We start from the raw sequence: 13,346 nt of genomic DNA on the forward strand, positions 1-13,346 counted from the left end.
ATGGCCTCCCCGATCTGAATCCGAGTGGTGTTTTGTTATTGGACTTCTGTGCTAGTCACTTCACATAATTGTGAAGTGGAAGGAAATTAAATGAAGGTTCCAACTACAGGGGGATCACACTCCTCAGCCACCCTGGTAAGGCCTACGCCAGGGTATTGGAGAGGAGAGTCCGACCGATAGTCGAACCTCGGCTTCAGGAGGAACAGTGTGGTTTTTGTCCCAGCCGTGGAACACTGGACCAGCTCTATACCCTCTACAGGGTGCTCGAGGGTTCATGGGAGTTTGCCCAACCGGTTCACATGTGTTTTGTGGACCTGGAGAAGGCATTCGACTGTGTCCCTCGTGATGCCCTGTGGGGGGTGCTCCAGGAGTATGGAATCGGGGGCCCTTTATTAGGAGCCATCCGGTCCCTGTACGAGCGGAGCAGGAGTTTGGTCCGCATTGCCGGCACTAAGTCGGACCTGTTCCCAGTGCATGTCGGACTCCGGCAGGGCTGCCCTTTGTCGCCGGTCCTGTTCATAACTTTTATGGACAGGATTTCTAGACGCAGCCAAGGGCCGGAGGGGGTCTGGTCTCTTCTTTTTGCGGATGACGTGGTCCTGCTGGCCCCCTCTAGCCAAGACCTACAGCATGCGCTGTGGTGGTTCGCAGCCGAGTGTGAAGCGGCTGGGATGAGGATCAGCTCCTCCAAGTCCGAGGCCATGGTACTCGACCGGAAAAGGGTGGCTTGTCCTCTTCAGGTTGGAGGGGAGTTCCTGCCTCAAGTGGAGGAGTTTAAGTATCTCGGGGTCTTGTTCACGAGTGAGGGAAGAATGGAGCGGGAGATCGACAGACGGATCGGTGTGGCTGCCTCAGTAATGGGGGCACTGTGCCGGTCCGTTGTGGTGAAGAAAGAGCTGAGCCGAAAAGCAAAGCTCTCAATTTACCGGTCGGTCTACGTTCCTACCCTCACCTATGGCCGTGAACTTTGGGTCATGACCGAAAGAACGAGATCACGGATACAAGCGGCTGAAATGAGCTTCCTCCGTAGGGTGGCCGGGCACTCCCTTAGAGATAGGGTGAGGAGCTCGGCCATCGGGGAGGAGCTCGGAGTAGAGCCGCTGCTCCTCCACATCGAGAGGAGCCAGTTGAGGTGGCTCAGGCATCTATACCGGATGCCTCCTGGACGCCTTCCTCGGGAGGTGTTCCAGGCACGTCCCACCAGGAGGAGGCCCAGGGGACGGCCCAGGACACGCTGGAGGGACTATGTCTCTCGGCTGGCCTGGGAACGCCTTGGGCTCCCCCTGGAGGAGCTGGAGGAGGTGTCTGGAGAGAGGGACGTCTGGGCGTCTCTGCTGAGTCTGCTGCCCCCGCGACCCGGTCCTGGATAAGCGGAAGACGACGAACGAACGAACGTATATATTGAAAGGAGTCAGTTGAAGTGGTTCGGGCATCTGATCAGGGCGCCTTCCTTTGGAGGTTTTCTTTACATCCCACTGAGAGGCACTTGAAGCTTTTATACATTAGTTCATGCAAAATGAATGACAAAAACGATGCGGTCTTTCGCAATGACCTTTAGGTTTTTTTTTTGGCTCTTTGCAATCAGAAGTCAAAAAAGCACATGGTGATTTATTTGTTTTGTCAATTTTGAGTTTTAAAGTTTGCAGTTAATGAAAACTCAAATTTTTTTTCTCAGAAAATTAGACCAATAAATGCTTTCTACAAGATTGACTGGCTACATGTCATGTACTAAAATACAAGCAATAAATAATTATTCTAGGCTGTTTTACTTGAAATGCCGCATATAAGTGGCATTAAATGGAGGCGGCGATCCATTCAAGACTGCAGCTATCTCTCTTGCTTGTGCTCGTTTTTCCTTCCACTTAACTTTCTATTGAGGTGCTTGGATACAGATCCCAGTGTTTTTTGTACTGGTTTGCTCTCTTAGCATTCCCTTCCTGAGTTTCATGAGATGGTCACCTGAAATGGTTTTCCAGAGGTTCAATGAGAGACGGCCAAAGGTTAACATTTCAGTTTTTACAGCAAAGGGCAACTACTTTAAGGAATCTAAAATACAAAACATATTTATAGTAAAATTTTTCGTTTGCTACATGATTCCATATGTGTTCATTCACTGTTTTGATGCCTTCGGTGAGAATTTATGTACAATGTAAATAGTCATAAGCATAAAGACTTTTAATGAGAAAGGGGTTCTAAAACTTTTGACCGTGTATGTAAGTCCTAATCATTAGAGTTAATTGCAATAAACGCTGAAATCACTGTGTCTGTCATGAATCTGTAATATGAGTTTTGAATTAAATTCCAGAAACAAATAAACTTTTTTAAGAATATTCAAATTTATTGAGATATACCTATAGCGTTTTAAATATAGATACATTGATTGTTTTTTCTGTTTTGCTGGCACAGATAGGTTTATTTAGGTCTATTGGTGACTACTGTGTTTCTGATGTTTTTTTGCTGCAGGGGGATGACACCAGCTGAAGCAGAAATCCACTTCCTGGAAAATGCCAAAAAGCTGTCTATGTATGGAGTTGACCTCCATCATGCTAAGGTAATAAGTTATAACGAAGTTGTAACTCTCTCTCCTTTCTCCCAGCATAAAATATTTACCTTTGTGCAGCATGACAGCCAGCTGGTGAAATAAGTACACATCAGAACAGCTTCTGTACCAGTATTTAATTAGAACGTACAAAAATAATTACAGTCTACAGTCTGTATTCAAATGTATTTACTTATTTATTTTCTCTAAAGAAATTTGTACTAAACAAGTTTTTTAAGGTAGGCTACTATTTCTTTCCTGACATTTTATTTGGTGAACTGATGTCTAAAACAACTGAGATAGCTTCATTGTGCAGCTTTAAAGAGACCTGATTCTTTTTGGAGGTGTAGAAGATTTAATAGTTTACATTTTAGGGTTGCAGAGTTCAAGGAGCTCGGTTAAAAATCTAAAGTAACTTATTTCTTCCTCGTTTGCACTTTTATCATCTTTTCTATGGCTATCAAAATAATAACATAGCGAATCAAAAATGAATTGATAGTCTATTATTTCATCTATTTAGATACTAATCTCTGTTAACATCGATGCCAGCCGCTCCAGTCATTACACAAACTGCTCTCTGACCACCAGCTGATCACATGAAGCCTGTCTATGCTGCTGCAGTCACCAACATTAAACTAACACTTAATTTGCTTGTTCTTTCTCATAGATCACCACTATTTACCTTTTTACAGTCATTTTTCCAGAGTGTATCACTTGGATTGTTAAGGTATAAATGATGCAGGGCTGCCACTACTGTTAGTGCTTTGCAAAAGTATTTATACCCCTTGAAATTTATTTTCACATTTTGTTGAAACAACCACAAAGTCTGAGTATTTAATGTGGTAGGCCAAGACCGACTACATGTAACTGTGAAGCATAAGGATAAGGACGCATGGTTTTCACATGCCCTGTGTTTAGCTCCATCCATCTTCCCGGCAATGCTAACCAGCCTCTCTATCCCTGCTGATAGAATTAATTCCCACAGCATGATGGTGCCATCACCATGGAAGTACAACATGAACCACTGTCAGGGTTTTACTTAAACTTTGTAATTATAAAATAGGATTCCTAGCATTAAAAACTTGTTTGGATTCATGTCTGCAGTGATGCTGAATTCACAAATATTCTACAGTTATATTGTCTGGTTTATTTACAGAAATCAAGTCAAAAACATCCCTGGCTTTTGAAAATGGTTAACATCGTTTGTCTACAGTTAAAACAAGACAAATGTCTGCACCTTTATTCCCATAAGTCATATAGTCAGACTGTATGGTAAAAGACATAACTCTTTTTCTCTTTGATAGTAAATATATGACCTTTAAAAATATAATACAGAGATGGTAAAGGATGGGGAGAAATGTTGGTTCATGAATTTATGCAGAGGAACTCGAGTAGGTTAACTAGAACAGGCTCTAGAGGGGACTGCCGAACATTTAGGAAAAGTGTTTTTTGGTCAAGCTTTCTTTTCTTGTCATGCGTCTCAGGTCTGGAATAATTTAATAATTTACTGAACTCCAGACATTCATTTCATTTTGCAAAAATCTTAAAACATGGCCTCTTGAAAATCAAAGAATTCAGCGCAGCATGACAGTCTGCATCTGCTTTAAACTTTTCTGATTTTTGCATGAAGTATTTATTACATGTAATTGTTAGTTAATTTCTTATTGTCTTGTTTGTGTTTGACATGAAGTGTGACGCCATAGAGGTGAACACAATTACTCCGAAATGTTTAGTTTTAATATGAAATTAATAACTAATTTTATTACTTCTACACAACAAAAATGTCAGCATTTCATATTCATAAATTAAAATTTTAACTTTCCATATTAACATGTACAAGTCTAAAGTTTTTGCACAGAGGATTTTGAATACCTTCATTTGCCAGAGCGTAAAATTTCTACTATCTATAAAGAAGCAAAGCAGCTAGGGCTTGTTGATGCAACATAAAAATGTGTCCCATTTCATAACAGAGGTGTGACAAAATAAGTATTAAAGATAAATGAAGAAAGAGAAAGTAAAAAGTAGTAAAACCTGTTGCCAGTTTGTTCATAATGAAAATGTTCAAAAGCACTAAAGCACATCTCCTTTCTCTTACTATGGGGTGTCACTGGACTTTACACTTTGCAGTAGAAGGAAAATGATGCATGGTTTTCTGGTGTTTTCCTGCCACCGATTGGGTTTTTGTGTGCAGTATAATTTTTTTGTCACGGTTATTTAATTGGGATTTCTTTAGGTAATTGGTTACACTGGATTTTATTTAGGAGTATCAGAGTACAGGTGGTTGAGCAAAAACTCACACCACACTTTCGATTTTTATTTGCAAAATATTTTTGAAAACCTTCATTTAATTTCCTTCCACTTCACAATTATGTGCTTAGTCTGTCACATAAAACACGACAGCGAGGCAGAAGGTGAAAAAGTTGAATACTTTTGCAAGGCAAGGTAGTTGGAAATGGAAAAGGTCCCGATAGATGTCATTGTTTATGCAGGGAAATGTCTTTGAGGACATTAACTGAGTCATTGCTGCTTTCTACATTCATAAAATGTGTTTTCAGACTATTAAACAGATCATACAGTAAAAAAATCTTCATTCTTTACATCAGAATGCCAAAACATTTTTCCCGTCACATGACTTCATGACTATAAAATACTGTTGTTAAAGATGGAAATAGAAATGTTTTTTTGTGCTTCACGGTGCACACATCCTCCTGAAATGTCTGGATGACTTTTACTGCACTTTCCAGAGCAATCAGTCACACTTTTCCTTCCAGAAAAACCTAAAAGTCAACATGAGTTTGCATACCTCTGACTCAGCTGCCTTCTTTTAGACTTGTTTGTTTGCAGAATTATCAGGAATTTGTTGTTTAGAGGGAAAATATCCTAAAGCTGCCTTATTGTTTTTTCTGAAAGATTTCTCTCACACTTACTAGTACCTGCGGTTTGACCATCATTAAGGCCTAAAGTGTTTATTGGTAAAAAAGAAAAGACAGAATTTCTGTTTGAAGTACATTTATGGCCTAATAAAACTAGTTTTTTCTGTTTGAAGAGAACTGGTCTAAGATGGGGTGATTTTATTGAAAATCAATTATTTTGTTTTATGCAGTTTCACACCACACTAGCATTAGTCTACATGATCACATGTGTAACTGTATAAAACATCAGTGTCTGATGCATTTAATCCCCTAAATGAAGGAGACCACATGTGCATATACAGTACAGACCAAAAGTTTGGATACACCTTGTCATTCAAAGAGTTTTCTTTATTTTTATGACTATGAATATTGTAGCTTCACACTGAAGGCATCAAAACTATGAATTAACACATGTGGAATTATATACTGAACAAAAAAGTGTGAAACAACTGAAAATATGTCTTATATTCTAGGTTCTTCAAAGTAGCCACCTTTTGCTTTGATTACTGCTCCACACACTCTTGGCATTCTGTTGATGAGCTTCAAGAGGTAGTCACCTGAAATGATTTTCCAACAGTCTTGAAGGAGTTCCCAGAGATGCTTAGCACTTGTTGGCCCTTTTGCCTTCACTCTGCGGTCCAGCTCACCCCAAACCATCTCGATTGGGTCCAGGTCCGGTGATTGTGGAGGCCAGGTCATCTGGCGCAGCACCCATCACTCTCCTTCTTGGTCAAATAGCCCTTACACAGCCTGGAGGTGTGTTTGGGGTCATTGTCCTGTTGAAAAATAAATGATGGTCCAACTAAACGCAAACCGGATAGAATAGCATGCTGCTGCAAGATGCTGTGGTAGCCATGCTGGTTCAGTATGCCTTCAATTTTGAATAAATCCCCAACAGTGTCACCAGCAAAGCACCCCCACACCATCACACCTCCTCCTCCATGATTCACGGTGGGAACCAGGCATGTAGAGTCCATCCTTTCACTTCTTCTGCGCCGCACAAAGACACGGTGGTTGGAACCAAAGATCTCAAATTTGGACTCATCAGACCAAAGCACAGATTTCCACTGGTCTAATGTCCATTCCTTTTGTTCTTTAGCCCAAACAAGTCTCTTCTGCTTGTTGCCTGTCCTCAGCAGTGGTTTCCTAGCAGCTATTTTACCATGAAGACCTGATTCACACAGTCTCCTCTTAACAGTTGTTCTAGAGATGTGTCTGCTGCTAGAACTCTGTGTGGCATTGACCTGTTCTCTAATCTGAGCTGCTGTTAACCTGCGATTTTTGAGGCTGGTGACTCGGATGAACTTATCGTCCGCAGCAAAGGTGACTATTGGTCTTCCTTTCCTGGGGCGGTCCTCATGTGACCCAGTTTCTTTATAGCGCTTGATGGTTTTTGCGACTGCACTTGGGGACACTTTCAAAGTTTTCCCAATTGTTTGGACTGACTGACCTTCATTTCTTAAAGTAATGATGGCCACTCGTTTTTCTTTGCTTAGCTGCTTTTGTCTTGCCATAATACAAATTCTAACAGTCTATTCAGTAGGACTATCAGCTGTGTACTGTATCCACCTCCTGCACAACACAACTGATGGTCCCAACCCCATTTATAAGGCTTGAAATCCCAGTTATTAAACCTGTCAGGGCACACCTGTGAAGTGAAAACCATTTCAGGTGACTTCCTCTTGAAGCTCATCAACAGAATGCCAAGAGTGTGTGGAGCAGTAATCAAAGTAAAAGGTGGCTACTTTGAAGAACCTAGAATATAAGACATATTTTCAGTTGTTTCACACTTTTTTGTTCAGTATATAATTCCACATGTGTTAATTCATAGTTTTGATGCCTTCAGTGTGAAGCTACAATATTCATAGTCATGAAAATAAAGAAAACTCTTTGAATGAGAAGGTGTGTCCAAACATTTGGTCTGTACTGTACAATGATCAGAATGAAAAAGATAAGTGTCAGAATGAGGATAATATACAGATGTGTAACAGCCTAACTGCACACAGCAGACAACCAGATCCTGTCGTTGGATGGTAAATCAGTGTTTCTTTGCGTTTTCAAAATCAAAATGAAGTTATATTTGAATAATGACGCAGCCCCATCTGTGTATTCTTTGGTACATTCATCTGACATGACAGTTACAGAGAAACTCAAGCCTTGCTTCTGCTGATGACATTTTATGCAGAGTATTTTGGTGAAGTACTAGCCAAAGACCTGCATGTTTAGTTTTTTTTTTATGATTTGATAAATGAGCTAAAAAGGTAGGTCATTTCATTGGCTATTTTTTATCTGACAATAGAACGTCTGGAAAAAGTGGTTCTCCTTGCTTTAAACGTCATGAAATTTCATTTGTAGTAATTAATCTGCTATCTATGTAGAATTTCCCCCAACCAAAAGCTGTCTGGGAATACCTAAGGACAGGAAGTCACATGACACACACACACATTAAAACTGCAGTAGTCAATACAGTCATTCTTTGTAAAGGGCAAAAAAACACTTAATGTGGAAAACCCCTGATTTGTTTATCAACAGAATAACGTGCATAGCCTATTTTACAGTTCCACAAACTGTGCACATAAAAGTAGGCTTATTATTATTATTATTTTGTTATTATTAAATTGGAACATAGCTGGTGTGGCGGACTTAAGATCTCAGTAAACCCACAAATGGTATCACAAGTTGAGTTTCGTCAAGAACTCCGATACAAATCATTTTTAAAAACTTTGATATGGATCCTCATTCTAAAATTCCTCAACATGTGTAAATATGAGTTTTCCCAAGAATGTTTTAAAAGTTTTTCAATCACAAAGTTTGTAACTATTCCTTCGCCATATGAAACCCCACACATATTTCACCCATGCAGTTAACTTGTGATGCCTAGCCCTACAGCACACCTGCTTGACAAACATCATGGCTGCCACAGTGACTCCTTGGTTTAACATTGTTTAACATTGCTTCTGCACTGATTGACTCACACCATATCACTGCTGTCTCTGGGGGTTTGCCTGAGCAGATCTGGAGCCCAGCTTGACTCTTTGTTTTTCAGTTTCTCTTCCACCGGCATCAAAAGCGGCATCAGAACACAGGCAGGAAAGAGAGAGAGCTGAGGGGCTGTCATCATAAAAAGAAAATGGCATCCATTGCTCTTTATGAAATGAATCGCTTATCAAAAAGGGCTTTGAAAGTCAAAGTGGACCTGGATGTGAGCAATGGGGAGGATATTGCCCTCCCAGATGTAGATCTGAATGAACAAGATGACAGAGATGAAGAAGTGGCTTTGATCAAACTGAATAGGCACCAAGGCTCAGTGCTGCCTCTGTTAGTCATAGTTTTGATACAAGAAAATATGTGCATATCAGAAGACATTCCTCTTTTGTCTTCTCTCCTCTCTCAATAAATGCAAAGTTGGTAGGGAATCTCTATGAAAGCTTGGCTCCAGCTGAGGGAGAGGTAAGAGGCCGCTTTCCATGTGCTTAAACTACCTGAGTAAGTGTGTTTGTGCATGGCTACATACAACACTGTCATTTCCAACATCCCACTTATCACTTGAGATTGGTTGCTCCCACTTTAGATCAGTGCTTCTCTTGTTGGTTTCAGCCAGCCATTTCACGCTTTGTGTAGTGAAGAGCTTCATTTTTCCAAAAACTTCACTGTTGCATTTGCCAGTTGGCGCCCCTCTAGTCGTCATTCAGTGCTACCACAGCGTGCATAGAGGATATTAGAGAACCACATGCCTGATTCCACTTTATGCCTGCCTGCTCAACCCCTGTAATTATCACAAACCTTTTTCTTTTACATTTCTACTTTGTCCTGCTGTGCACTGACGCCTGAAACCTTCCTGTATATACTGACAAGTTTATGAAAGTTTATTTTCTGTGGTACGCAGAAAGGAGTATATGTTTTGCTTGGTGGATTTTCCTCAGCCTCCATAAACTGATGTGTATTTGTTTATTTTCTCTCTGTGTTGTTTGCAGGACTCTGAGGGTGTGGAGATCATGCTGGGAGTTTGTGCAAGTGGCCTCCTCATCTACAGAGACAGGTTGCGGATCAACAGATTTGCATGGCCTAAAATCCTCAAGATCTCCTACAAAAGGAACAACTTTTACATCAAAATCCGACCCGGCGAGGTAAAGACCGCAACGGAAAGAAGATGGTACACCCCTGGTTGTCATGCTGCATGTACATTTGCATTGTATGAGCAGGAAATACAATGAGGAAGAGATGTTTTTATGGAACACTCCAGCCATTCATCCGTTCTCCATCCAATCATCCATCCATCCTTCCATATATCCATCCATTTGCCGTTCCATCCATTCAGCCATCAATCCATAACCTTGATTTGGATGGAGAAATGGGTCCGACTGAACAAAGCCACTCTGAATAACCTGTCAGCAGTCACCATGTATAAACATAAGCTGTAACTGGGCTGTTTTCGTCATTTATTGCTGTTTGGCTCTTTAATCATTAAATGTTGAATTGGGACATTGAGTTTGGAGTTGAATGAAAGATTTCTCCGTATGGCTTTGTTGAAGCAGTAAAAGAGAAAATTAAACTACTATAATCTCAGTAGGGAATTTTTAGGGTTTTAATGAAAATGAATACAAGTACTGAGGTTGGCCTTTTGTCTGCGTTACAGTTTGAGCAGTTTGAAAGCACGATTGGTTTCAAGCTCCCAAACCATCGCGCTGCCAAAAGGCTATGGAAGGTCTGCGTGGAGCACCATACATTCTTCAGGTAAGAAATTTTCTTTGGACTGAAAGCCCATTGCATACACCGCCTTATTTACAGCATCTTGGAAAAATGTCACATTTATTTATTGGGATTTTATGTATTTGATTAACACAAAGTAGTATAACTAAAGTTGAGGGAAAAGGTTCAAGGTTTTCAATATGTTTTTTATATCTAAGAATATGAAACTTGTGGCACGCATTTATATTTACTACCCTTATTATAAACCTCTAAATAAATTATTAACAAACATATGGCTACACAGAACAGCTCGATTTATACTGAGAATAAATTGTATGCTTGAGGCAGTTTATCTCCATCTTTGTTGTGGTATGTCAGATAAAATCACAATAAAATACACAACATTTGTGGTTTTAATGTGAATAAGGCCAACAGATATGAATAATTTTGCAAGCACTGTGGGTTTTAAATATAAATTCTGCAAAGTAACATTAATTCCCTCGGTATCTCTATGGCAATTTTAAATGTGAGGATACCATGCCTACTTTGCACTTTGCTCCTTGTCACTGTACTTGATTTCACTCTGCTGAGCCTCGCAGTAGTTCATCATGCAGAGTTGCTGCTTTAAGCTAAAATGTGGTCTCTTGAGTCATTTGGTGTTGCAAACCCTGCCTGAGGGCTCCCAGGAGACTTATTCAAATGAGGAGTTATAGTGTTTTGGCTTAAATCAGTGTTTTATTTTTGGTTTGACTAATGTGCTTGTTTGTAACCCATCACAGGCTTGTGTCTCCTGAGGCACCTCCGAAGAAGTTCCTCAGCCTCGGCTCCAAGTTTCGTTACAGCGGCAGAACCCAGGCTCAGACACGGAGGGCCAGCTCTCAGATCGCCAGGCCGGCGCCATTGTTCGAGCGCTCCTCTAGCAAACGCTACAACATGTCCCGCAGCTTAGATGGAGGTGAGAGGGAGGAGTGCTTAAGCTGTCGAAAACATATCCACATCGTTGGAATACAAGTGCATCTCAGTAGATACTGTACAGTATACACTCTTTATTCTGCAGTTTAATGTGGCATGGAGATGATCAGCCCCTGGCTCTGCTGAGGTGTTAAATAGCAGCCTTCAGCTCGTCTCCATTATTGGGTCTCATGTCTCAACTTCCTCCTGACAATACGTCATACACTGCTCAAAAAAATAAAGAGAACACTCAAATAACGCATCCTAGATCTGATTGAATGAAATATTCTCATTGAATACTTTGTTCTGTACAAAGTTGAATGTGCTGAAAACAAAATCACAAAAATCATCAATGGAAATCAAATTTATTAACCAATGGAGGCCTGGATTTGGAGTCACATACAAAATTAAAGAGGAAAAACACACTAGAGGCTGATCCAACTTTGATGTAATGTCCTTAAAACAAGTCAAAATGAGGCTCAGTATTGTGTGTGGCCTCCACGTGTCTGTATGACCTCCCTACAACCCCTGGACATGTTCCTGATGAGACGGTGGATGGTCTCCTGAGGGATCTCCTCCCAGACCTGGACTAAAGCATCCGCCAACTCCTGGTCAGTCTGTGGTGCAACGTGACGTTGGTAGATGGAGCGAGACATGATGTCCCAGATGTGCTCAATCAGATTCAGGTCTGGAGAACGGGCGGGCCAGTCCATAGCTTCAATGTCTTCATCTTGCAGGAACTGCTGACACACTCCAGCCACATGAGGTCTAGCATTGTCCTGCATTAGGAGGAACCCAGGGACAACCGCACCAGCATATGGTCTCACAAGGGGTCTGAGGATCTCATCTCGGTACCTAATGGCAGTCAGACTACCTCTGGCGAGCACATGGAGGGCCGTGTGGACTTCCAAAGAAATGCCAGCCCACACCATTACTGACCCACTGCCAAACCAGTCATGCTGAAGGATGTTGCAGGCAGCAGATCGCTCTTCACGGTGTCTCCAGACTCTGTCACATCTGTCACATGTGCTCAGTGTGAACCTGCTTTCATCTGTGAAGAGCACAGGGCACCAGTGGTGAATTTGCCAATCCTGGTGTTCTCTGGCAAATACCAAGCGTCCTGCACGGTGTTGAGCTGTGAGCACAACCCCCATTTGTGGACGTCGGGCCCTCATACCATCCTCATGGAGTCGGTTTCTAACCGTTTGTGCAGACACATGCACATTTGTGGCCTGCTGGAGGTCATTTTGCAGGGCTCTGACAGTGCTCCTCCTGTTCCTCCTTGCACAAAGGCGGAGGTAGTGGTTCTGCTGCTGGGTTGTTGCCCTCCTACGGCCTCCTCCACATCTCCTGGTGTACTGGTCTGTCTCCTGGTAGCGCCTCCAGGCTCTGGACACTACGCTGGCAGACACAACAAACCTTATTGCCACAGCTCGCATTGATGTGTCGTCCTGGATGAGCTGCACTACCTGAGCCACTTGTGTGGGTTGTAGAGTCCGTCTCATGCTACCACAAGTGTGAAAGCACCACCAACATTCAAAAGTGACCAAAACATCAGCCAGAAAGCATTGATACTGAGAAGTGGTCTGTGGTCCCCACCTGCAGAACCACTCCTTTATTGAGTGTTTTGCTAATCGCCAAAGATTTCCTCCTGTTGTTTATTCCATTTGAACAACAGGATGTGAAATTGATTGTCAATCAGTGTTGCTTCCTAAGTGGACAGTTTGATTTCATAGAAGTTTGATTTACTTGGAGTTATATTGTGTTGTTTAAGTGTTCCCTTTATGTTTTTGAGCTGTGTAGAATCTCTGCTAGCTTTAGGTTAGGCCAGTTTGCAGACCAATTGAGGACAGTGACATCATGGTCCTTAAAGCAGGGACTGGTCCTTTTGACGGTGTGGACTGAAGGCAAGTCCTACTGGAAAATGTAATCATTTTCTTAACAGGTGTAAGGATTATGATTATTGATTGATTAATATTTATCAAAAATCATAATTAAAAATCATAATTCAGGAAAATAATTTCTTAACCAAAAATCAAATAGAAATCAGAGATGTCCTCTGGTGTTGTGATTATGGGCTCAAAGCTCTTAATAATTAGAATTAGTTATTTATCATTAATAATTGATAATTATTACCCAAAACCACCAAATGTCACTGTCTATCCAAACGCTTCACCGCAGGTGGGGGAACTTTGACCTTATTTTGACAGATAAATCGCTCTTGCACGAAATAAACAGACATTTCTCTTAAATAT

The 13,346-nt window shown here is 41.4% G+C and overlaps 1 protein-coding gene across 24 annotated transcripts in view; it reads left to right on the plus strand.

Annotated features, from left to right (window-relative positions):
* epb41l3b (erythrocyte membrane protein band 4.1-like 3b) overlaps positions 1 to 13,346 on the plus strand; it is a 74,257-nt gene that overhangs the window by 33,328 nt on the left and 27,583 nt on the right. For 20 of the 24 annotated variants that reach the window (XM_047368431.1, XM_047368425.1, XM_047368423.1 and 17 more), the window contains 5 exons: positions 2,464 to 2,551; positions 8,857 to 8,901; positions 9,426 to 9,578; positions 10,088 to 10,185; positions 10,920 to 11,095. In XM_047368431.1, the coding sequence (XP_047224387.1) occupies positions 2,464 to 2,551; positions 8,857 to 8,901; positions 9,426 to 9,578; positions 10,088 to 10,185; positions 10,920 to 11,095 (560 nt within the window). The remainder of the gene's footprint in view (positions 1 to 2,463; positions 2,552 to 8,856; positions 8,902 to 9,425; positions 9,579 to 10,087; positions 10,186 to 10,919; positions 11,096 to 13,346) is intronic. The other 4 variants (XM_047368427.1, XM_047368448.1, XM_047368436.1 and 1 more) reach the window with 1 other exon arrangement.

Source organism: Girardinichthys multiradiatus, chromosome 6, assembly GCF_021462225.1.
Source record: "Girardinichthys multiradiatus isolate DD_20200921_A chromosome 6, DD_fGirMul_XY1, whole genome shotgun sequence".
Lineage (NCBI taxonomy): Eukaryota > Metazoa > Chordata > Actinopteri > Cyprinodontiformes > Goodeidae > Girardinichthys > Girardinichthys multiradiatus.